At 36.9% G+C, this 22,834-nt stretch overlaps 1 protein-coding gene across 5 annotated transcripts in view; it reads left to right on the top strand.

Annotated features, from left to right (window-relative positions):
* Pde1a (phosphodiesterase 1A) overlaps nt 1-17,890 on the top strand; it is a 335,923-nt gene extending 318,033 nt beyond the window's left edge. For 4 of the 5 annotated variants that reach the window (XM_045147767.1, XM_045147769.1, XM_045147770.1 and 1 more), the window contains 3 exons: nt 16-203; nt 13,240-13,356; nt 15,411-17,890. In XM_045147767.1, coding sequence (XP_045003702.1) covers nt 16-203; nt 13,240-13,313 — 262 coding nt within the window. In that variant the 3' untranslated portion in view covers nt 13,314-13,356; nt 15,411-17,890. The remainder of the gene's footprint in view (nt 1-15; nt 204-13,239; nt 13,357-15,410) is intronic. The other variant, XM_045147768.1, reaches the window with a different exon arrangement.
* The last annotated feature ends 4,944 nt before the right edge of the window (nt 17,891-22,834 follow it).

A 22,834-nucleotide genomic window follows, 5' to 3' on the forward strand; every position in this document is an offset into this window, starting at 1 on the left:
GGTTGTCAATGTTAGTTCCTCCACCATCGTGGGGTTCCACATTGCTGATTCATTGAGGCGATGTAACACAAAGGGCTCCATGAGTGATGGGAGCTATGCCCCTGACTACTCCCTGTCAGCGGTGGACCTGAAGAGCTTCAAAAACAACCTGGTTGACATCATTCAGCAGAACAAGGAGCGGTGGAAAGAGCTGGCTGCGCAAGGTAGAGTTGGCCTGTCTCCTCTGTCTTTTTCTCCTCCCCTAATAATTTGGATTTTCTACCCCTCAATATTTTTTTTTCTTATGAAATACACAAACTCTTGGTGGTGGTTGGGATCTGATTACTCCTGAGAAATTGGCTTCTTTGCTGGAAAGGAAGGGATTCCACTGGGCTGCAGTGTGGTGGCTGTGGGTGTTACCAACCTGGGTATGAAGATGAAACAATAAAATGGTGAGGAGCTGCGACTAAACAAAGCTGTGCCTGAAGAATCTCTGAGCTAAGCAGAGCATGGCCACATGTGCCTGTCACCCCAGTTCTCCATTCCTGAGGTGGGGTTGGAGAATCCAGGATCCTCTGGAGCTCCCTGGTCAGCCAATCTGACCTGAAAATGGAAGCTGCTGGCTCATTGAGTGAGTCCAACTTAAGAAAATAAGACAAGAGTGATGGAGGAGACGGTACATTCTGCTCCGGCCTTTGCACCAATGTACACAGGGCATCAGCATACACACATGCATATATCGTACACACCAGATGTGTGCATACACACACGTGAACATCTGTGTTTTGTTAGCAGTGCTTTTGAGCCTACTTTCGCACAAGGTAAGAAGGTCTCAAGATCTTGCTGCCCCTACTTGGATCGCAGAAATATTTTTTTCTTTTTTCTTTCTTTTTTTTTTTTTTTAATGAGCAAAAGCTTCTCAAATGACTGTGCTCCTTTGATTGATTTCCAGGGTTGTAGTGGTTTGGTGCATATTGTCCATTTTTGTAATTTTTTTGTGGTGAGAAAAATGAAGTCTTTTCACATCATCAAGACATGAAGTCCTGTCTTTAAGCACTGGTGTCCAGAGATTTAACAAAATCCACTTATGCAATTTTCCTCAAAATATACAGAGTAAGAAGCACTGTATGATTTGTCTGTTGTTACCATAGTTTTATTTATTTACAAGCAGAGAAAGATAGGGAAAAGAGAGACAAACTACAAGTGCATGTGCCACTGTGCATCTGGCTTTATGTAGGTACTTGGGAATCAAACCCAGGTCCTTAGGTGTTGCAGGTAAGTGCCTTAACCTCTTAGCCATTTCTACAGCCCATTGCCACAGTTTTTAAACCTATTGATTCTGTAATATATTCTAAGAATTAGCGAAGTTACAGAGGAAAAAGCAGAGAAAGGGAGAGAGAGAAATTCCTGCCTTCATGAAAGAGTTAGAGAGAATTAGGAGCATGACTGCTAATTTATTTATTTATTATTTGAACATATGTGTATGGGAATACTAAGACATTTTGCTGCTTCATATGAATTCCAGACACATGCAACATTTTTGTATTTGGTTTTGTGTGGGTCCTAAGGAAATTGAACCTTGGCTGGCAGGCTTTGCAAGCACGTACCTTTAATGGTTGAGCCACATTTCCAGGCCAGGATTCCGATTTTAAGTAAACAAAAAGTAACCATTTAAATATGTCAATGGAGAGGTAAGGAAATACAGTGAGGAGTAGGGCTGATGTGGTGGGCCACACCTTGTCCTGGATACCAAATCCTCTGGGAGGGAGAGCTCATCTGACACACAGGAACAAGGAAGCCTGTGGGGCAAGAGCAACTGTGCAGACGGAAATAATCACAAGTGTAATGAGTGAGTAATGTGCTACCACATCATGAGTTTTGGCCCAAAAGAGATAGGAAGCCAGATGTAGGGCTGAAAAGAAAAATAAGTAATTTGAACTAAGATTTTTGAAAGTGTTTCTGTGGGTAGTACCTGAAGTGGGGAATATTCATTTTTTTAGGGGCAAAAATGTTTCAAAGAAAATCAGAAAGAAGGCTATTTTTCATAACCCAAGAGAAAGATTGGAGCTCAGATCAAATACTAATAATAGATCCTGTGTCTAATTTCTGGATAGAATAATAAAGGCTTGAACCAGTTTACTTGGAAGAAAAGAAGATACCAGAGATTGGAATCTGGGTATATTTTGAAAGCAGAACTGATTGGATTTTATAGCAGATTGGATGTGGCATATATTTCATATGATCATATGTGCATTTTATATATGTACATATGAATCATTAGTATTTTCATAATATTTTATAATAAAATACAAATGTAATCAGTTTGAAAAGACATCTAAAATAATTTTGTAATCCATGTCCATCAGTCAGATATGGTCATTTTAACTTCCCACTGGCGCCACTTCTAGTTTCTTGGAAGAGAATCATCTTTATCACAATTGCTCTGAGATGAAAAGAAGCAGATCGCACAATATTTAGAACTTTGGAACAGTCATTACACACCAAGGCATTAGAAGAATTCTAGATTTTTTTCTCCATCATCTAAGCCCCCTGACTTTATTTCATAGCAATTTCAAAACCTCCTTAGTAGCCCTGGGAGCAGCGAAATGCTGAAGATCCCCAAGCTCCGTATGTGAAACACAGAGCCATCAAAAACAAGAATGGGGTATTTTGTTGTTTGTTTGTTTGTTTGTTTTTGTTTTTTTTCTGAGGTTGGTCTCACTCTGGCTCAGGCTGATCTGGAATGTACTAGGTAGTCTCAGGGCGGCCTCGAACTCATGGTGATCCTCCTACCTCTGCCTCCAGAGTGCTAGGATTAAAGGAATGTGCCACCAAGCCCGGTTTAAGAATGTTTTTATGAACATTTTCCTCCAGTAAGCCTTCTCTTAAGGAGCTGAGCACATTGCTCTGAAAATGTTGCAAGTTGCCTTTTGATACATCTTTCCTTCACATCCCAGGATGTTTACTCTCATAGTTTAATTCTGTCCGTTAAGAGTTGCCGGGCTTCTTCCCGGGCAGGTAGGTGGTGCTGTGGGCCTGCTGGTTCCTCCCAAGGGGTTGAAGGAGGAAGACGAGCTTACTATGACTCAGAAACCTCTCCTGGCCACCAGAGAAAAACCACACTGAGTCAAGAGTCTTGTGGAAGCAGGAACTAACAAAAAAACTCGCTTTATTGCTATGAGCAGTTGCCTATATCATGTTGGGGATGAAGGCGGGGATTTTAAGATGGGGGGAAAGGTAAGGGCCAATAGTAAACTGTAACTATTGAAATGGTAATTACAATTGCCACTCAGCGGTGGCAGGCCAGAAGTCATTAGACATCTTGCTGAGTCCTAGCTGGCCAGAGACAGATCGCCAAAGTTTAGCTAGGCTCAGGAAGTTCCACTAGGCCTTACGCCTGGGCCTTTCAGAGCCCAACAAAGAGTGAGGAAAATTCCCTCAATAACATTGCATTATTTCTTACTGTTGTATCTTTCCTGTACTCTGTAATCTCAACAGGAGATTCCTCAGTGTGTTAGGGTGGGTGTGGTTTGTTTTTGAGCTGTCCTCAGTGCCTTAGGCCATTTATGAAGGTAGGTTCTCTCATAATCCAGTCACCTCAAAAGTTTACCATTCCACAAGCCTTTAGCCCATGAGCATTTTAGTGGACAATTCATATCCAAACCATAACACCAGTTAAAATTGATATATTGCTATTTACATAGCACACCCCATTTGCAATAAATGTGCTCCAAGACCATAAGCATACATATTACCTAATCTTTTTTATACTATGTTTTCCCCCATGGGACCAAACACTCTGTAAGTTTTAATATGTAATTAGGCTCAGCAACAGATTAAAACATTAATAATACAAGACAGCAGCTATAACAATACACTGTAATAAAATTATATAGATGGCTCCACTGTCCCTCTCTCATAATATCTTACTATACTGTATCTACCCTTCTTGTGAGGATAGAAGGTGATACTTAAGGGAAGTGCTGGTGACTTGTCTTTGGCATATCTGAATTCCAGCCTCACTATTGCTGTGCTTGAACACTAGTGCTGACATCAGCACAATCCCTCTGCTGAGTGAGGCAGCAACTTAAGTGATCGACGATTGATAACATATTCAGTGTGAACACGCTGGGAAAAGGGATGCTTCTCCCATCCCAGGTGGGACAAAACTAGACTTTGTGAATGAACTTGAGCTTCTGCTTGTCCCAGATCCACCTCCAGAGTGCTGGGATTACAGGAGTGCTCACTATGCCAGGCTTTATGTTGTCATCAACCCCAGAGGTCCCAATACTTAGACCACACTCTACCAACTGAACTACGCTCCAACCTCCCTGCTGAGTTTTCAAATGTACTTGTTTTCAAATCAGCCATGACCCATACAAATTTTTTTCTTTTAAAATGTTAAAACTTTATCCATTAGGAGCTACATTTTATGGTATTTATTTATTCACTCATAGGTCATTTCTACAATAATTTATGACAGAATCTTTACAAGGTAGTAATTATAGTCCTATGACCCGAAAGCTCAAAGAACTTAGGTGACAAGAATTTGGGAAGGGGATAGGATTTGCATCTAGTTTGCCCAAGTTCATGGCCTTCTAGACTGCAGCAGAGAAGTTAACCATGGCAGATGAGTTTTATTCTATGTTCTACATGTTCCTCCAGACAAGAGGGTCACCAGAATGCTTGAGGGAGGAACTTAGATGGCGGCAGGTGTGTGTGTGTGTGTGTGTGTGTGTGTGTGTGTGTGTGTGTGTGTGTGTTTGTGCACATGCACATGAGCACATATGCTTACCCCTTGCACAGAGGTGGACCTACATCTATAAGTGAATATTGGCTGACTTTAGGAAGATCCTCTCCAACCATGAACATGTACATACAGATATGCACATATACACAGCAAAAAAAGGTTTATGGTTTTCCTGAATAATGGCACCTGAGTCTGTTGTCTGTCCTGTACGTGAACACGTGTGTATATGCACATGTACCACCACCCCCACATGAACATGCCCACATCCACATTTAAAAATGTATGTCCACAAGTCTCCTACACTGAGGACAAAGCCAGTGTTGTACTGTACATAGTAAAGAGAATGAAGCTTGTGAAACATACACATAGTCTTTCTTTTTTTCTTTTTTTTTTTTTTTTTTGTAATTTCAGGAATCAATGCTAGGGCCTCACATGCTGGACTAGTATTCTACCTGTGAGCTGTATTCCTAGCCAGTCTTAAATGCTATCTGAATGTCATGCTATAATCTGTGGAGGAAAATGGGTTCCCCCAGCCCTGTGTTCCAAAAGGAACTAGGGCTCTGTTGTTGTTTGTGTTATTGGATAGGCTTACTTGGAAAGGACATTTCTGATGATCAAAAAGGAAGCATATTTTATTTTTTAAATTAATAACAATTAGAAAATTATCTGTAAATAATTCTACATACAAATATTTGTATAGTCACACTTTTTATGTAGACAATATTAATATCTTTCAAAATAACCTCTTATTAGATTCTAAAAGTCTTTACTCAAGCCAACTTGACTAGAATTGAGCTCGTTGGGAATCCAGGCAATGATTCAAGCATAGAAAAACTAAAATTATTTTTAAATTATCTCAAGTTCACCACCAGTGAATACGAATCACCAAAGGTTTCAAAAGCAAAATCAGAACATATTGTAAATGTCAAAAGTGCACTGATTACATTTGCCTTCATCATTTTACCACAGTAAGTCATAGAAACATGGAAAATTATAAAACTAAAAAGTTTTATTCATGACTTATTTACAACATTTTCTCTGCATTGTTAAAAAGTACACTTTCTTTTTGAGAACCAAAAACAATTTCACTGAAGCATAAGTTTTTGCACCCATAACCACCTTTGTGTTAAATCACATATGTTCTGGCAGAAATAATTTCAGTGTTCTCACTGGAAATCTACCTGAGCCAGATTTGCAGACTATTCAGTTGATGTCAGGACCACATATCTAGCAACTTCAGATTCCTTGACTGACCTGTCTGGACTGGTATGGAATTGATTCATCCAATGGCCAACATCAGCATCTTGCTACTTTTATGATTCTTTTAATTTTATTTTAGACACACACACACAGAAAGAGAAAAAGATAATTGGTGTACCAGGGCCTCAGCATTGCAATTGAATTCCAGATGAATGTGCCACCTAGTGGACATGTGCGACGCTGTGCTTGCCTTACCTTCATGAGAATGGTTAATGTGGGATCTGGAGAGTCAAACACTGGTCCTTACGCTTCACTGGCAAGCACCTTAACCACTAAACTATCTCTCCAGCCCCTTGCTGCTTTTAAATAGCAGTTTATGTAGTATTTTGTGGTCTTTCTCTTTGTGAACATGATATGATAAGAACCAGTACATTTTTTTTGGCAACTATTCACTAATTTTATTATTTTTGTGGTAAAACCACCTCCCTACTTTCAGATTTCCCTTTTCTAAAATGTCTGATAGTAAAAGTTTTATAAACTAATTTATCTTTTAATTAATTCTGTCATTCTCCTTCTGAAAATGCTTTAATTATCTACCAATAAAATGGTTCATAAAATATTTATAGGACAAATATCCTATAAGTATTGTTTATATTAGAGCGAAAGTGAATGGCAGGGGTAGGATGGTTCATTATTTTGGTTGGATTCTAAAATTTATTCACAACACAGTTCGGTTTAAGATTAGCCAAGTTATTTTATTCTAGGATGAATAAATGTCTTCAGTGTTTCTTTTAAAACCGTTTACAATGTTTCTTTTACTGTGAGCTCCCCTTGCAACTGAATGAATTAGTGGTTACATGTAATAGGTTATTAAAACCACTTAGAATTACTTAGCTAAGAATAGCTGGTGTCTAATAATGAAAATGTATTTCCATGAAGAATTAAGTTTATCCCTACTATCTAACTCATCATGACTATATTACATCATCCAATTTAATTTCAAAGATAAAGCATGCAATCATAGTAAAGAAAGACGAAAACATAACAGAAAGTAAATTATATCTAGGAAGGCAATATAATAGGTAGATAAAATCTAGGGTTCTGGAATAAGACTAAATACATTCTACTATTATCTTTTTTTAGTTATATAAATTGGAACAAAAATAAAATACAACAGGAGGAAAGTATTAATAAAACTTTTCAGGTGGAATTCAGTGTGAAAATATTCAGAGAATGATAGGAAGAGCCTCAGAAATTGAAAGTTTATCACAATGTTATCTTCAAAACATAATCTAGGCCATGCCTGATGGTGCAGACCTGAATGTCCAGCTACTTGGGAAGCTGAGGCAGGAGAATCCCAAATTCTAGGCCTACTTGGTCTACAAATAGCCAGCTCATGCAACTTAAAGAGGTTCCACTTCAAAGTCCAACACTACAAAATGAGGACTTGGGATGTAGCTCAGTAGTAGAACACTTGCCTAGCATGAATCAGGCCCTGGGTTTATTCCCCAGTCCCGTGGTAATGCATAAAAAAATAAAAATAAAAATAAACAGAAAGCACACAACTTGGTCATGCTTTAGTAAGAAAACTGGTCATGAGGGCTTCTGGAAGTCTTGTGATAATTTTGACTCATATCTGGATTTTGTGATGGTAATGAGAAAAATGCAGTCGAGAGATCACTTGGTGACATTTTCTCATCACTCTGGACATGGGATATGGGATTCATTCAGATGGGTCATGGGTTCCTACATCATACCTGGCCGAACATTGTTTGTCAATGAAGCACTTTATGACTAATTGCTTATAGAGCTTATTTTTTTTTTTTCTTTCTTTTTTTTTTTTTTTTTTTTGGTTTTTGAGGTAGGATCTCACTTAGTTTAAAGCATGGATTTAAAGATGTGTTTCAATAGGAACAACTTGCATCTAATACAGGAGAAGCATTTTCTTTCACATATATTTTCAAAAACTACAAGTAGGTGAGAGGTATTTTTCACCCATTTATTCAAACAAAAAAAAATACCTACATTATTTCTAGCAAAGTCACATGAGAATATGTACATAGGACAGGAATATTTGTTGACTATTTATACTAAAATGGGGATAACAGGGGATCAAGGAAGTTGGACTGTTTGAAGTCTCTAGGTTACACACATCTCTTGCTCTGGCTGTCTCTGAACATGCACAGATTGTGTGGGCAGCATAAGGCCCCCTTAGGACTGAAGCAGGTGATTGGCCACAGCAGTCAGGATGAAGAGTCAGAATTGTCAAGACAAAAATGGCAGCAGCATTTACCTTCATTTATATCTCCAGGTGTTTTGAGCAGAGACTTAATCACAGATGTGTGGATTTTTAAGTTCAATCATACAGCCCCACTAGAGTCCAAAGTCTGTTTTATTTGTCCTCCATACATTAACTGCTCTTTACTTTGAAATCCCCATGATACCACATTTATGTGGGCCTTCCCCCCCTTTATTCCATATTGCTAAGCTTATTTTTCTACTACAGGCTTTGTGGCACCATGGAATCATGGAACCCTGGGGAGAAAGAGCTTCTTTCTCCTTCCAAAGTGTTATTTGCACTTCTTACTGTCCAAATGCTCGGTCGCTCCCAAAGATCTGAACCTCAAATCAAAGTAGCTTCAAGGAGCAAGAAGATGAAAAGTATCATGTTTGTTCTACATTTTCTAACTAGAAATGACACAATTGCATTTTTCAGACAACTAGGAATATTCTTGCTCTTTGAAATCAATGGAAATGTTTCCCCTTGAGTCAGGGAGGGAGACTGTACAACCAACATCTTTAACTTAGTGGTGTGGCCCTGTCTGGTCTGTGGGGGGTGAAGGTGCACTCCATCTCTCATGTGGTATATAACATCGAGAAAAAAAATTGTTAAGTGATAAGTTACATGAAGCACGAAACATGGTGTTTGACGCAGTATGTGCATCCTCTTTACATGTTAGTCATTGCTATTATTACTATTGCAATCATAAGTTATAATTATGCATTCTCTTACTCAGTGATTTATGCTTTTATGCTGTTCCTTACACAAGCCACCTATGGTTTAGTACATTAGGACACACTGACACATTTGTGATAAAATGCAACTAGATTTGAACAAGAATTTCAGAAAATGTTGTCATGTATTACATACTTTTCATTTCTTTTGAATTTATTATTTGATGACATCTTCATTATATGTACTTTGGATCTCCTCTTTATAGAAGAACCCAGCACTTTGTGGAAATTATAGTCTAGAGGTTTTAAATACATGGTAATATAATAAATGTGAATACATCATTGTTTTTTTTTTCTTTCTGACATTGTTTAAATATAGAACAATTGGAGAAATGATTTCTTAGAGAGGTACTATTGTGTTATGCAATTCCACATTGAAAATGGAATTTTCAATTAATCTTTAACATTAAAATTTAGTAAATATGGAAGCAAATTAGCAAATTTGGGAATATATTTTTTCATTTGTTTGTTTGTTTGTTTTTTGAAGTAGGGTTTCACTCTAGCTCAGGCTGGCCTGAAACTCACTATGTAGTCTCAGGATGGCCTTGAACTCATGGCAATCTTCCTACCGCTGGCTCCCAAGTGCTGGGATTGAAGGCATGCACCATGCCTGGCCCAGGAATAGACTTTTAACATAATAATGATGAATCCCTCATGTATATTGTACAAGTCTCTATATAGAAGAATGTTTAGAACAGTAAGCTGCAGTGTTGTATTTTTCAGGATTATATATCCTCCAGACATGTGCAGACATATTTCCTAATCTCCATTCATGTATAGATATAGATTTATGCATCGGAAGTTGCATTTTTATTAAAATAATCAACATTTTGTTTCTCTTGGTTCTCTTAAGTGATCTTGAAATAGAAAGTCCAGTTCTTCAGAATGCTATATTCAGTATAGTTATAATGAAGCCAGTATGTTTCTGCAATTTTCAACTCACTTTTTCCAAGTCACAACTCTTAAAATGCTTGAATGGATATGCCTAAGATTAATAACATACATAAGTTTTCTTCTTAAAATTATAAAGATATTGAATTTTTGGCACACTTCCAAGACCCCATTTTCATTCCATCATTCTTTTCTGATTGAGAAATAACAGAGTCAGTTTAGCCTGCTGATACCCTTTCAAGTTCCTTACCTTCAACAATAAGATGATCAATGCCCTTATACACTCACCATAACACCTATGCCACCAGAGCCTGTTTTTTTTTTTTTTTTTTTTTTCCACTTAAAAGTGCTCTGATTCAATCACACAGATCTCTCCTGGAAATAATAGTATTTTAATAGGTGTTAAAGTTTCCTCAGAAACAGTAAACTTTCTGATGGAGAAACTTGCTTCACCCAATAGAAACAGGCTCTCATTAAGGTTTTCTCAATAGCACTTCAATTTGCCTTATCATATTTTTCCCAAGCTCTTATTTTTGTTCAGCTTCTACCCCAATATCTTACTTTATCATCCATTTCAGTAACCACACATTCCTACCTGTGAGCCCCAAACATGCATCCAGTAGACTTTGTTTTAGACTGAACTTTTCCAACTAGGAGCCAGCCCAGAAACCAGCTAGACTTCCATTGGTGTGGTTTAGACACCATAAAAATAGAAACAATTGGGCTGGAGAGATGGCTTAGCGGTTAAGCGCTCGCCTATGAAGCCTATAGACCCCGGTTCAAGGCTCGGTTCCCCAGGTCCCACGTTAGCCAGATGCACAAGGGGGCGCACCCGTCTGGAGTTCGTTTGCAGTGGCTGGAAGCCCTGGCGCGCCCATTCTCTCTCTCTCCCTCTGTCTTTCTCTCTGTGTCTGTTGCTCTCAAATAAATAAATAAATAAATATTTAAAAAAAATAGAAACAATTTATTTTTGGCTCATGGTTTCAGCAATTTTAGTCAAAGTTCTGTTGGATCCATTGCTTTGGCCTGAAGGAAGGTAGTGGGGAGTACCTGGAAAAGTCTAACCACCTCATGGGACCAGGATGCTGAGACAGGAAGCTGGGAGAATGTCTGTTATTGTAGGGTCCATCTCAATGACACTTCCTCAACATAGGTGCCACTTCTTACTTCCATACTCACACAGTAATGCCAGTATGAATGGATTCAACAAGGGGAATCCTTAGATTAGGGAAGGTCTATCAACATTCAACCATCTCGTGAAAGCTCATCAGCAATGCTCCTCTACACACAAGAATCTCTAGTGGACAGCTCAGATTTAGACCATAATGGCATTACTTCCTCCAACTTTGTAGGGCAAAGCTAGCACTAGGCAGAAAGAGGTAGAGCTTTGCTTCCACAGCCTGCCTTCTTTGTGCCTGGTGGTTTTTTCCTTCTTGTGCTGCTACTTTTTATGCAGACTGCAAAGTCAAAAGCAGAAAATACATGTGTAATTATTTTTTCTCCAAATAAATTTAAATAAAGAGCAAAATATGGAGAGTATTTTTCTTGGTGTTGAAGAAGTTGCTGGTTTCTAACTTCAAGTTAAACTGTATCAGATAGCTACCAGAACACCAGTCCAAATCTGAAGTCTGATTTTACTTTTTCTATTGGTTATGACCTTAATCTGGACATTCTAGTTATTTGCAATATAAACTATTGTATTAATCAAAACTAAAACTGAAACAATTTATGATGTACCAGCTGCAGAAATTCTGCTGGACATGGTGAAATGATCTTTCCTGAGGAGAAATAATAAGCCACGTGGTTCTGAACTAGTGCTGATTTGTTGTTGGGGCTTCTTTTCTTTTTTTTTTTTTTTTGTCGCAGAATTCTGAGACAAAACACAGCACAGCAAAAACATCCCCAACAACATATTAACTTACATATAAAATGTAGAGTATCTTCAGTATTTTTCTTTTATATGGCAGCACAATAGTATATGCAAGAGAAAGTACTGTTGATGGGACAATGAAAACCTGATTTGGGCAGTGACCTAGTTAGCCAACCATTCGTAACATTTAATTTGAACCAGAGTCTATATAACTCAGGGTGTTTTGGAACTCATATAGTCTGAACTGGTCTTAAATTCAATCTGTAGTCCAGATGTGCCTTTTGCTTGCAATCCTGCTGTCTCACTCTCCTGAGTGCTGGGTTCCAGGCATGCACCACCTTGCCCAGATTTAAATTGATGCCTCTGTTGAAAATGTTGACCATAGCAATTGTTGATAAGTGTTTTGAAATACTATTTACTGTTGCTGTAAAGTGCAGAATGTAAACTGCAGTGTTCTGGATGAGTTGAGGTTCTATGTCCCACACCATGTACTCCCATTCCTTGAATCTGTACCAAACCCAAGACAGCAAAGAAGTGTTACCTTTGGTTATTGCTGTGCACATTATAACACATTCAAAGTTTGAATTAACAATCCTAGAAATTCGAGTCGTCACAAGATCCTTTATTCCCTAATATTGACCAGAAAAAATCATGAGAGTAACTGGCCTTTTCATTCTAGAACAAAAGCTATGTCCTCCACTGAAAATATTTTACACAGATAAGGGGAGAAAAGATTGCATTTTGATTACTCTCTATAAGTTCTGTGTGCGCACTAATTTTAGAACTTCAGTAGAAATCTGCTGCACCTGAGTTGGCACAGTCTTGAAATATATCTGGAAGAAACCAAGTATCATTGTTAGAATATCTTAAATCAAATTTCAGACAGAAATAGCATATATAAATAAGTTCATTTTCCCTAATTTTTACTTCATATGTATAATTTCAATTTTTACTTTTATGTTCTATTTTTTATAAATTCTCTTCAGCTCCTTAAGAAGCACTGGAATACTGTCAGTGCTAATGTTTTATTTCTCTTCTAGACTTACATAGAACTGGATTGAGCCTAAGACTGTATATCCCATTGGTTTATTTCAGCAGTTTATTATATCTTAAACATTACTAGTCACCCATACTCATTATTGTTTGCTTGAAAAGCATGGCAACTAAGTAGTGTGTATATAAAACATTAATCATTAAGGAATTTGTTTAAAAGATTTAATCTCAATTAAAAACTTATTCAGGAAACCATGCATACTTTTATGCATTATGCTATAGATGTTTAAACATGTATTTCATTTCTGTATCCTCAAATTAAGTTGTAGCTTTCCAAAGTTAAATAATTATGAGAAGATCATTTCTTGTTCCATATCTATAGATTCATGGGCTAGCAAAGAAATTATACCAGTCTTTGGATAAATGTGCTACAAAATCAATACAATCTAGTCTTTAACATTACAAATTGCTTCCATCTCCTGGCCATACTAGAATTTCTCCAAAGGCCAATTTTGTTGTGTCTGTTACTTGCTATTTTTAGGTGAGCTTGATCTCCATAAGAACTCTGAAGACTTAGTGAATGCTGAAGAAAAACATGCTGATACACGTTCATAGGCTTGAAACACCTTTAAGGCTTCTGGCATTTTAAATACGAGAGGTAATTTTGTTCCATAGATAAGAAACCTAATTTATAAACTGTGTGGCATGTAGACACACTTAGACACAAAGGTATATTATTTACAAAAGCTCCTAGCACTTTTTTCTAATATGAATCTTCAATCTACTAGGGCAAAACAGATACATTTTAAACATAACTCAAATATCATTACTGAGCAAATGTGCTTTACATTGATTTCTGAGTAAACATAAATATTTTGTATGAATTTTTATTTGTATTCTATATAGGGAGTATGAATGTTTACACCTGAAGCAAGCACATATTATGAAGGAAATATGTGTGCTACAAATCTGTGGACACATGCATTAGTGGCACTTGTGTAAAAAATGGCTTCTAGCTCTTGCCTTCTACATCTTCCAGTTTATTAGCATTGGAAAGTGATGCCTTGGAAATCTGAAAGTTTAATCAGCTGATCTACTAATATGTCTGTCCACTAAAACTGAGAATCACTGTCTTAGGCTGGCAGTGGAGGAATAGACAGGAAGGAAGGGTATGTATCTTAGTGGAGATGCCTTAAGGTCTTCAAAATTATGACTTTGTGATGGGGCCAGAGAAAATGCTGAAGGTGATGTACCACACACTTGACATGTTATCTTTAGCTCTTCATCTTCTACTTTGAATCAGAAGAACTTAAAATGTGATTTGTTTTTAGGGTAATTACTTCCTCCATACTCTTGATCTACAAATAAAAGTATAAGGCTCTCACATATATTATCCTATGTGATATATCTCTTGTTTTATGATATATTAGTGTATATTATTTCAACTAGTCCTTTTAGTAATCCTATAGGTTGTGATTCCTGTATTACACATGAAGTTGGGAAAGAAATCAAGTTAAAAGTAGCTTTAATTTTTTTAAAATTTCTATTTATTTATTTATTTGAGACAGAGAGGTAGAGAGAAGAAACGAGGACTGGAGACATGTTTCAGAGGTTAAGGCGCTTACCTGCGATGCCTAATGACCTGGTTTCAATTCCCCAGTACCCATAAAAAAGCAGGTGCATAAAGTGTTGGTGCATGCACTTGGAGTTTGTTTGCGGTGACTAGAGGCCTTGTGGCATACCAGTTCTCTTTCTCTCTCTCTATCCCCTTGCAAATAAATAAATAAAATATTTTAAAAAGAAATTTAAAAACTTTTTATATAACTTCCTAAGCATTTATGATAAAGATATATAAGATTTTTGAACTTTTCCCAATAATTGTGTGTAGGGGGTACATATTATCACTATATATGTATATGTATATGTATATGTATATGTGTATGTGTATATATATAAATTTTTTGTTTACTTTTATTTATTTAAGAGCAACAGACAGAGTGAAAGAGGCAGATAAATAGAGAGAGAATGTGTGCACGCTAGGGCCTCCAGCCACAGCAAACAAACTCCAGATGCATGTGCCACCTTGTGCATCTGGCTTACGTGGGTCCTGGGGAATCGAGCTCAAATCAGGGTCCTTAGGCTTCAAAGTCAAGTGCTTAACTGCTAAGCCATCTCTCCAGCCCTATCAGTATATTTTTTAATGACTTATCAATGAATGATTTTTGTAAAAATTAAAACACATGTAAGCTTACACAAACAGGGTATATTTTGAAAGTAATTACAACTTAACTAAACCACTTTCAAAGTTAGTAATCTTATTTTTGACCAAGTATATAAAATCCAATATAAAACTACCATATAATAGTCTGTACTATATATACTAAATTATAAACTGTTTATTACTTTTTTAAATTGACCAAACTTGTATTTAAAACATGTTTTTTCTCTCTCATGGAATGCTTAAATTAACTAATTATCAAATGTGTAAACTCTGTACCTAACATTGTGGTGATTAAAGCAAAAAGCAAAAACCTCCCCTTGTAGCAATTTTTAAGGGCACAGTGCACTTTTAATTACAATGGCTGTCTTGTACAACAGGGCTTCTTATGTAATTATTCATGTGATCTAACTTTTGCATCCTCTGACTCAAATATAACTAACCCATCTGCCCAACCTTTCTCTCATCTTTGTTTTCACTTGATTTCATTTTAGAATAATGAAAACAGAATGAAAAAAACACCCCAGATCTTCAACAACACACAACAACGTTCTCTTTCAACATGCAATTGGCCCAGGACATTTTAATGGACTCCAGTGTACAGAACACGAAGAAGGTACAATTTTATCCAACAACTGGCCAAATAAGTACCCTCAATTTGTGATTAGAGTTTCTGGCCAGTGTTTCTGCCATTATTCTTCCTCCACAATTTGATCTTCAATCAAACCAGAGAATTTTTAAAGACAAAGTTGGGCTGTTCCAAATGTTTATCACTTTTAACTGAGCATAGTGACTGTGTGAGACATGTGCAGAAAAAAGATTTTCAACATACTTTTACAGTGCTATACTGAGTGCTATTGCAAAACTTTCAAGGTCTTAAGTAAAATAAATTTAAAAGAAAAATTATGAAAACTATATATACATGAATGGAAACAAGCTAGTTCGATTGTCCTTATTTTAAATGTATGAGGAAAAAATGAGTATTTGGTTTGCTCAGAAGCTATAGTGACAATCAAGACAACAGCAGAGCCTCAGAGCTGCAGCTCGGAGACTGGTTAAGCATACCTTGCTAAGCTTCCAGCTAGGGAGTGACAGTGCAACCTTCCCCCAAAACCAGCGGACCAGTCTGCATCCATCCCAGTGGCTTTAAGGCACTGATGCATCATCTGTGTGAGGAGGTTACAGTGTAAGTCACACCTTACTGGTAGTTCACAGGAACAAGAAATATCAGCCATTAATGGAGATAGACATTGAAAGGAAGTATGGAATTTGCATTTTGGGGTGTGTATTCCACCAGGATTTAAAATATGCTATATTCCAAGGGATGAGTGATAAGAAATGTATGTATGTATGTATGTTTGTATGTATTTTTGTATGTATGTATGTAGTATATGTGTGTGTATTCATATTTGAAAATGTCTATGGAAATGGAAGCCCATATTTTTTTCTCTACAGATGACATTATTTGATGTGACATTTAATTTTACTAAAATTAAACAAAGTGCAGCCCTCAAAGTTCTGCTTCCTCATGTTTTCCTGAGCATGTGCAGAACCTTTCCTTGCTCTTAACTGAAGAACTGCCTTTACTTGATACCAGCTGAAAAGAAAGGTCAAGCAGAATTGGATGGCATTGCTTTCCACAGCATAAACATTTCAACGCTTGTAATCATAAGTGGAAATTGGATGGAAAAGAATCAAGATTAGCCATCACTTAAATGATGAGAAAAAGGGTCCACCCATCCTTGTGAGTTTCCTCCTGCACCTGCTTCCTTCCTGGGTTCCACAACGCTGAGCAATATTTTAAAGAGGGTTACAATCAGAAGCTTTTAAGCCTAAGTAGTGAGATGTTACAACTCACAACTTATATTTCTCTTAATGTGTAAGCCATATTCTATATGCATATTTAGTATGCATCATTATAAGTTAATATTTGTGTGCAGACTGTATAAAATGCTTTTTAACTTCTGTGAATAGGTCATTAGCTTTAGTTTCTTCTTGTGCAGTGCACAGCTAGATAATAAAACTGTATCATAGCTATTACAATGTAATTGATATTTTAAATGTCAGCAGTAAAGATTGATATATAATAATGTCTTGGGGAAAATTTATAGAAATGTACATCATAGTGACTTTTGTCTTTTAAAATGGACTTTTAGTTTCTATTTATGTAGAAACTATAACTACTGCTTTTAATGTCCTTTTAAAAATGAAATATTTGCCAGCTAGAACATATTCTGCATTTAAGGTTGACTCTGACATTCTGGGAGATCCGATTATTGTTGTTCCTGTTTGAGCCAGTGTCTTTCAGTAAAGCTATAGACTCTCTTGAGGGAGGAGTGAATGGAAACACTGCTTCTCACATAGCATAGGAAATATCCCCACTTTGTTTCTTTGGTCTCTATGCTTTGTTAATCATCACAGAGGAGTACCACCATTGACCAATTTCTATGTATGCATCTCACAAGGCACTGAGCAAACTTGCACGTGGAGTGGACAAGATGCCACTTCTGGGCTGTCACATGACCTGACATACTCATTTCCTGATTTCTATCTTTTTTTTCTAGCTATCTCCCATATACCCTATTCCTCTCCTGTTTTTTCTTCTTACCTTTCACTTCCATGCTCTCTTTCTTTCCCTTTCTCTGAGTAAGACAGTTTTTTTTTGTTTTTGTTTTTTTTTTTTTTGCTACTTAGCAGGAAGTTGAACTGGAGCTCACCTGTGCTGTGCCCATTGCTCTGAGTCTACTCTGAAGAGAGGACTCTAAAGACAGAGGCTGCTGCACTTGAATGTACCACTTTGCAGTTTTATTCACGGCTACTCAACATGTATGTCTTGCAAGTTTATATGCATTTCCATTTAAATAATTTCTTTTAATCTTTAACATAATAATTTATAATCTTTGTTTTTATTATGCTGTAATTCTCTGTATTTACTATTATATATGATTGCTAAATAAATCATATTTGATGGAAATTATTATGATTCATTTAGTGTCCTATGTAATTTCTTTAGGTGGGAAATTGAGAGGTTGTATAAATCTAAGGACACTAAAAAAAATAAACCAAATTAAAATTTGCTATGATTTGGGTCAAATAGTAATCTTTCTCTGTTAAAGAAATGATCTTTAATTATTACATAATTATTTGCAAAGTCCTAGCTGGAAGCACGGTCTTCATATATAAACATGGAATCTTAACTCTTCCCTCTAGAAATTACAAGATTTTTTAGACAAGATAGTCTACTCATACTATAATTCATATGTAGTAAATAGAGTGCTACCCATAAAAGGAACCAAGCACAGATAAAATATGGGTATGGATATTAGAGGAGCCATTTCCATCTTCCCTGCTTCTACAAAGGCAGAACAAAAGTGCTGAAAGGATTGACACAAATAATGCATAAAAATAAAATATAATTGTTTATTTCCACATGTACCCACCATGTAAATTCACATCAGCCTTGATCTCACCTATGAGGGACAGCAGCTACAGAAAAGCCCACTGTATGCTCATAAATCTGTTAGATGTGGGGAGCTGGATGAGGTAGAGGGCCACCAGGACTTCTGCAAGGCAGCAAATGTCAATGCCATGCCAGAGAAGAAGAAGAAAAGAGATAGCTCAGGTTTCAGGTCCACAGGCTGAGGTCTTCTTACTGAGGCTGGCTGGGCAGCAACAAATGGGGCCAAGATGATATAAGTATATCTGGAAATGAATACTCTGCCTTCCCATGCTGAGCACATTTGCCAGAAACAAAATGAGGGAGGGATAGCTTGATCCTTCTGTTTCTGTTCTAGCTTTCCCATTTCTTTGTAGATGTCTGGATTCTCTTTCTTCATAAAGTCCTGGAGCATATTCAGAGGTTTCCTACAGCTTCTTATATTCATCCTTTAGTAGTTTCTCACTAACTTCATTTGCTGAACTCATTTGCCAGCTCTCCATTCTCTCATGTTCTACATAATTTGTTGGGGATCTTTTATCTTCAAAACTACAGCTCACACCATCACACTGTGTTGTTTCTTATTTTTTCTTTTTCTCTCCTAAGGTTTTTGTTTAGGTTTGGTCTGTAGGATCTCTAAATTCTCTCTGCCTGGTGGATGATGTTGCTGTCTGACCCTAGTAGCCAATAGGTATGATTCACTTATTCATTAAGAACAAAATACACACTACATCTAGCCACCAAGCACTTTAAGGAGCAGAAACAGGGTGATTCATAACCATTTCTACTCCTTAGAGGTCTGCCAGAGAATTCCATCTTCTACATTACCCCTTTCACTCCCTTTAACCATGCTTTTAGGTAACATTTCTTTCTACACCTGAAGAAGTGTGACAAGGAGGCTAAACTAATTTGTATGAAATCATACAAGTCCTAAGTGGAAACTCAGCTTTGAAGTCTAAGGAAGTCTTAAACTCAAAACTTATCAGTTTTATCACCTTCCTTTTCTATTCTTTATTCTATTTGCAAGCACTCATTGTAAAATCTACTGGTCTGAGAAAGAAAATTTCTTGTGCTAACAGTAGAGTGCTGAGTGGCTTGGTGACCAATTCAGCTACAGATTATTATAGACATGGAACTGTTCATCTTCACAGATGAGAGGAACTACTGCCCTAGCTTGATATATGACCATCACATATGCCTGTTAAAATAACCACTGGAGTTCATTCTAGCCCTTTGTTTTTCAAAGCAGGGCTCATACCTGAAAACTTAGAAATAAAGAGTATTGGGTCCCGAGCAGACCTACAATACTGGAATTTTCATTTCAAATAAATAACTTATTTCATATACTATTCTAAACAGTCATTAAGTATTTTAGAAGTGATTCTAAACACCTAGTAAACATGTAAATACAGAGTTGTCTTCAAACTAGAGATGTCTGGCATGCACGTTTAACATCTGCAGTACTTCTCCACTCCCTCAGCTCATGAACACAATGAGAGCTCAAATTCATGGGTCCAGGCTCTTATGTTTTTTTTTTTTTTAATTTTTAAAATATTTTATTTAATTATTTATTTGAGAGAGAGAGAGAGCGAGAGAGAGAGAGAGAGAATGTGTATGCCAGGGCCTCTAGCCACTGCAAACAAACCCCAGATGCATGTGCCCCCACTGCGTCTGGCTTTACATGGACATCAGGGAATTGAACCTGGGTCCTTTGGCTTTGCAAGCAATTGACTTAACTGCTAAGCCATCTCTCCAGTCATCTTATGCCTTTAAAAAAATCGTTTTATTAATTTGAGAGAGAGAGAGTGATGGTAAGTATGAGTATGCCAGGCAGGACCTCCTGCTACTGCAGACAAATTCCAGACACATGCACTATTTGTGCATCTGGCTTTACAGTATACTGGGGAATTGAACCCAGGTTGTTAAGCTTTTCAAGCAAGTATCTATAACCACTGAGTCATCTCTCCAGTCCTCTCATACCTTTCTATGTGGTATATGTAGCTGTATTCACACAATGTGGTTGCTTTTACTGAATAATTAGAGCAGAATCTATGAAAAGTTGAAGAAAAAAATCTGGACTGAAAAAGCTTTACAAAAGCATTACCAGCACAAATTATCTGTTTCCACTGGTCTATCAAGTACTGTACTCAAATTACTCAGTGGAAAAAAACTAGCATTACCTTTTACAAGTAACAAATACATTGAAAAACCATTAGCTTCAGAACAGTTTGGAATGTTTCATTCTTATATGTCAGGTTTTCTGGTAAACTTAAGGACACAGATGATTTTACAGAAAACAGGTTTGGGAATGAAGCCATCATGAAGAACATGCATTAAAGTCGCCTCACCTGGACTTAAAGAGTTTCTGCTCAGTTTTGTAGCAGCAAATGATCTGAGTTGTGAAATATAAAATACAAGATTTTTTTTTTAAGAAAGGAAAGGAGAGCTGGATGTACCTCACGAGAACGTGCAGGATGGCGGCATGGAGAGTCTGGTCCATGCTACACATATTAAGTATGTAAGATGAAGTGGAAATGAAGGAACGATTACAGTTAACTAGAAGATATTGAGGTCTGAAAGGGCAAAAGGGAAGTGTAAAGGGATAATGTGTGAGATAACTAACTGGTTTGCTAAAGAATGGCTTAGGTTCAGACAGGCAATTTCTTCTGCAAGGGGCCCACCTTCTTGTCCCTATAGACGCATTATTTCTGTCTTCTGACTGCTGTACATACATCTCACCATAATTCAGCCAAGGCTAAAATTGTTCCTTGCGTAGGTGTGTGTTTTCCATTTAGCATCTCCCTGTTTAAAAGCCTGAAGCAGGGCTGGAGAGATGGCTTAGCGGTTAAGCGCTTGCCTGTGAAGCCTAAGGACACCGGTTCGAGGCTCGGTTCCCCAGGTCCCACGTTAGCCAGATGCACAAGGGGGCGCATGCATCTGGAGTTCGTTTGCAGAGGCTAGAAGCCCTGGCGCGCCCATTCTCTCTCTCCCTCTATCTGTCTTTCTCTCTGTGTCTGTCGCTCTCAAATAAATAAATAAATAAATTAAAAATATATATATATATATTTAAAAGCCTGAAGCATACATGGGATTTGCATGATGCTCTGTGAATCTGAAGAACTTTGAAGTTACTCTAAGTGAATATAAAACACATCACTGCATTTTCTTTGAGGCAGAAAACTGGGCTGAGAAATCACTGACAATGTGCTAAAATTTCCCTCTTGAGTATTTCTTTCTTTTCTTTTCTTTCTTCTTCTTCTTCTTCTTTTTTTTTTTTGTTTGTATTTCAAGGTAGGGTCTCACTCTAGCCCAGGCTGACCTGGAATTCACTATGAAGTCTCAGGGTGGCCTCAAACTCACAGTGATTGTCCTACCTCTGCTGGGATTAAAGGCGTGCACCACCACGCCTGGCTTTGAGCACTTCTTGCTTTCAGTGCTCAGAAATCCACATGCACTAGCAGAAGTCAGATGCTTCAAAGGTCAAGAGAGCTGAGCCTGAGAGGAGGTACAGTGTCTATGGATTCATGCTATATATTATAACTTTACTTCATAAAATACTGAAGAAAGCCAAACTAATTTCTGATGAACTTCTATAGAATAACATGAATATTCACTAAGTAATAAGTATATTGAAATAAACATAGCTGACTAAACATATCAGAAAGAAATGTTATGAAGTTCATAGACAGTAACCATTTGTTAGTACAATAAATTAGAATCTATTTTTTCCAAGAAATATGTTTTACCTGTGGATATTGTCATTCAAATTATCATTTAAAGAGTAGATAATGACCAATATTCTTTTTGTTTTGAAAATCTTTGGCTTGGGATTGGTGAAGGAAAGGGATTTATTTTTTTGCCTTATTTGTAAAACCATCCTTTTTTCTAAATTAAAACCAAATATGGTAATTTAAAAAAATCGTTATGTGTTCACTCCAAACAATATTAAAACATGTCTAGACTTCATCTTTAAAAGTTAGTTTTCTTATATGTACTATGCCTATTTTTAAAATTTTTTTTTTAAATTTATTTATTTGAGAGCGACAGACACAGAGAGAAAGACAGAGGGAGAGAGAGAATGGGCGCGCCAGGGCTTCCAGCCTCTGCAAACGAACTCCAGACGCGTGCGCCCCCTTGTGCATCTTATGCCTATTTTTAAATCAGTTAAATATTGTTTATTTATAAATATGAGTCTTTCTTTACATCATGTACGAACAAATTTTACCTTAATGTTTATGTCTATATAGTATATGCTTGTGTATGAGTGCATAAAGCTTGACAATTTTAGATAAAATACAGAAATCTAAAATTTTCAAACTCATTGTTTTCTAACTCCTAGTTCAATTAGTTAAAAATCACAACTTTCCTTCTGAAAGATCAAACCAAATGAGGTCTACCATGCATTTTTCAGGAAAACTAATACAACTAATACACATGTAACCTCTTGCTTAAAACCAATTTCAGTTCGATATTACAGCGAAC

The sequence above is a fragment of the Jaculus jaculus genome, chromosome 4 (genome assembly GCF_020740685.1).
Source record: "Jaculus jaculus isolate mJacJac1 chromosome 4, mJacJac1.mat.Y.cur, whole genome shotgun sequence".
Lineage (NCBI taxonomy): Eukaryota > Metazoa > Chordata > Mammalia > Rodentia > Dipodidae > Jaculus > Jaculus jaculus.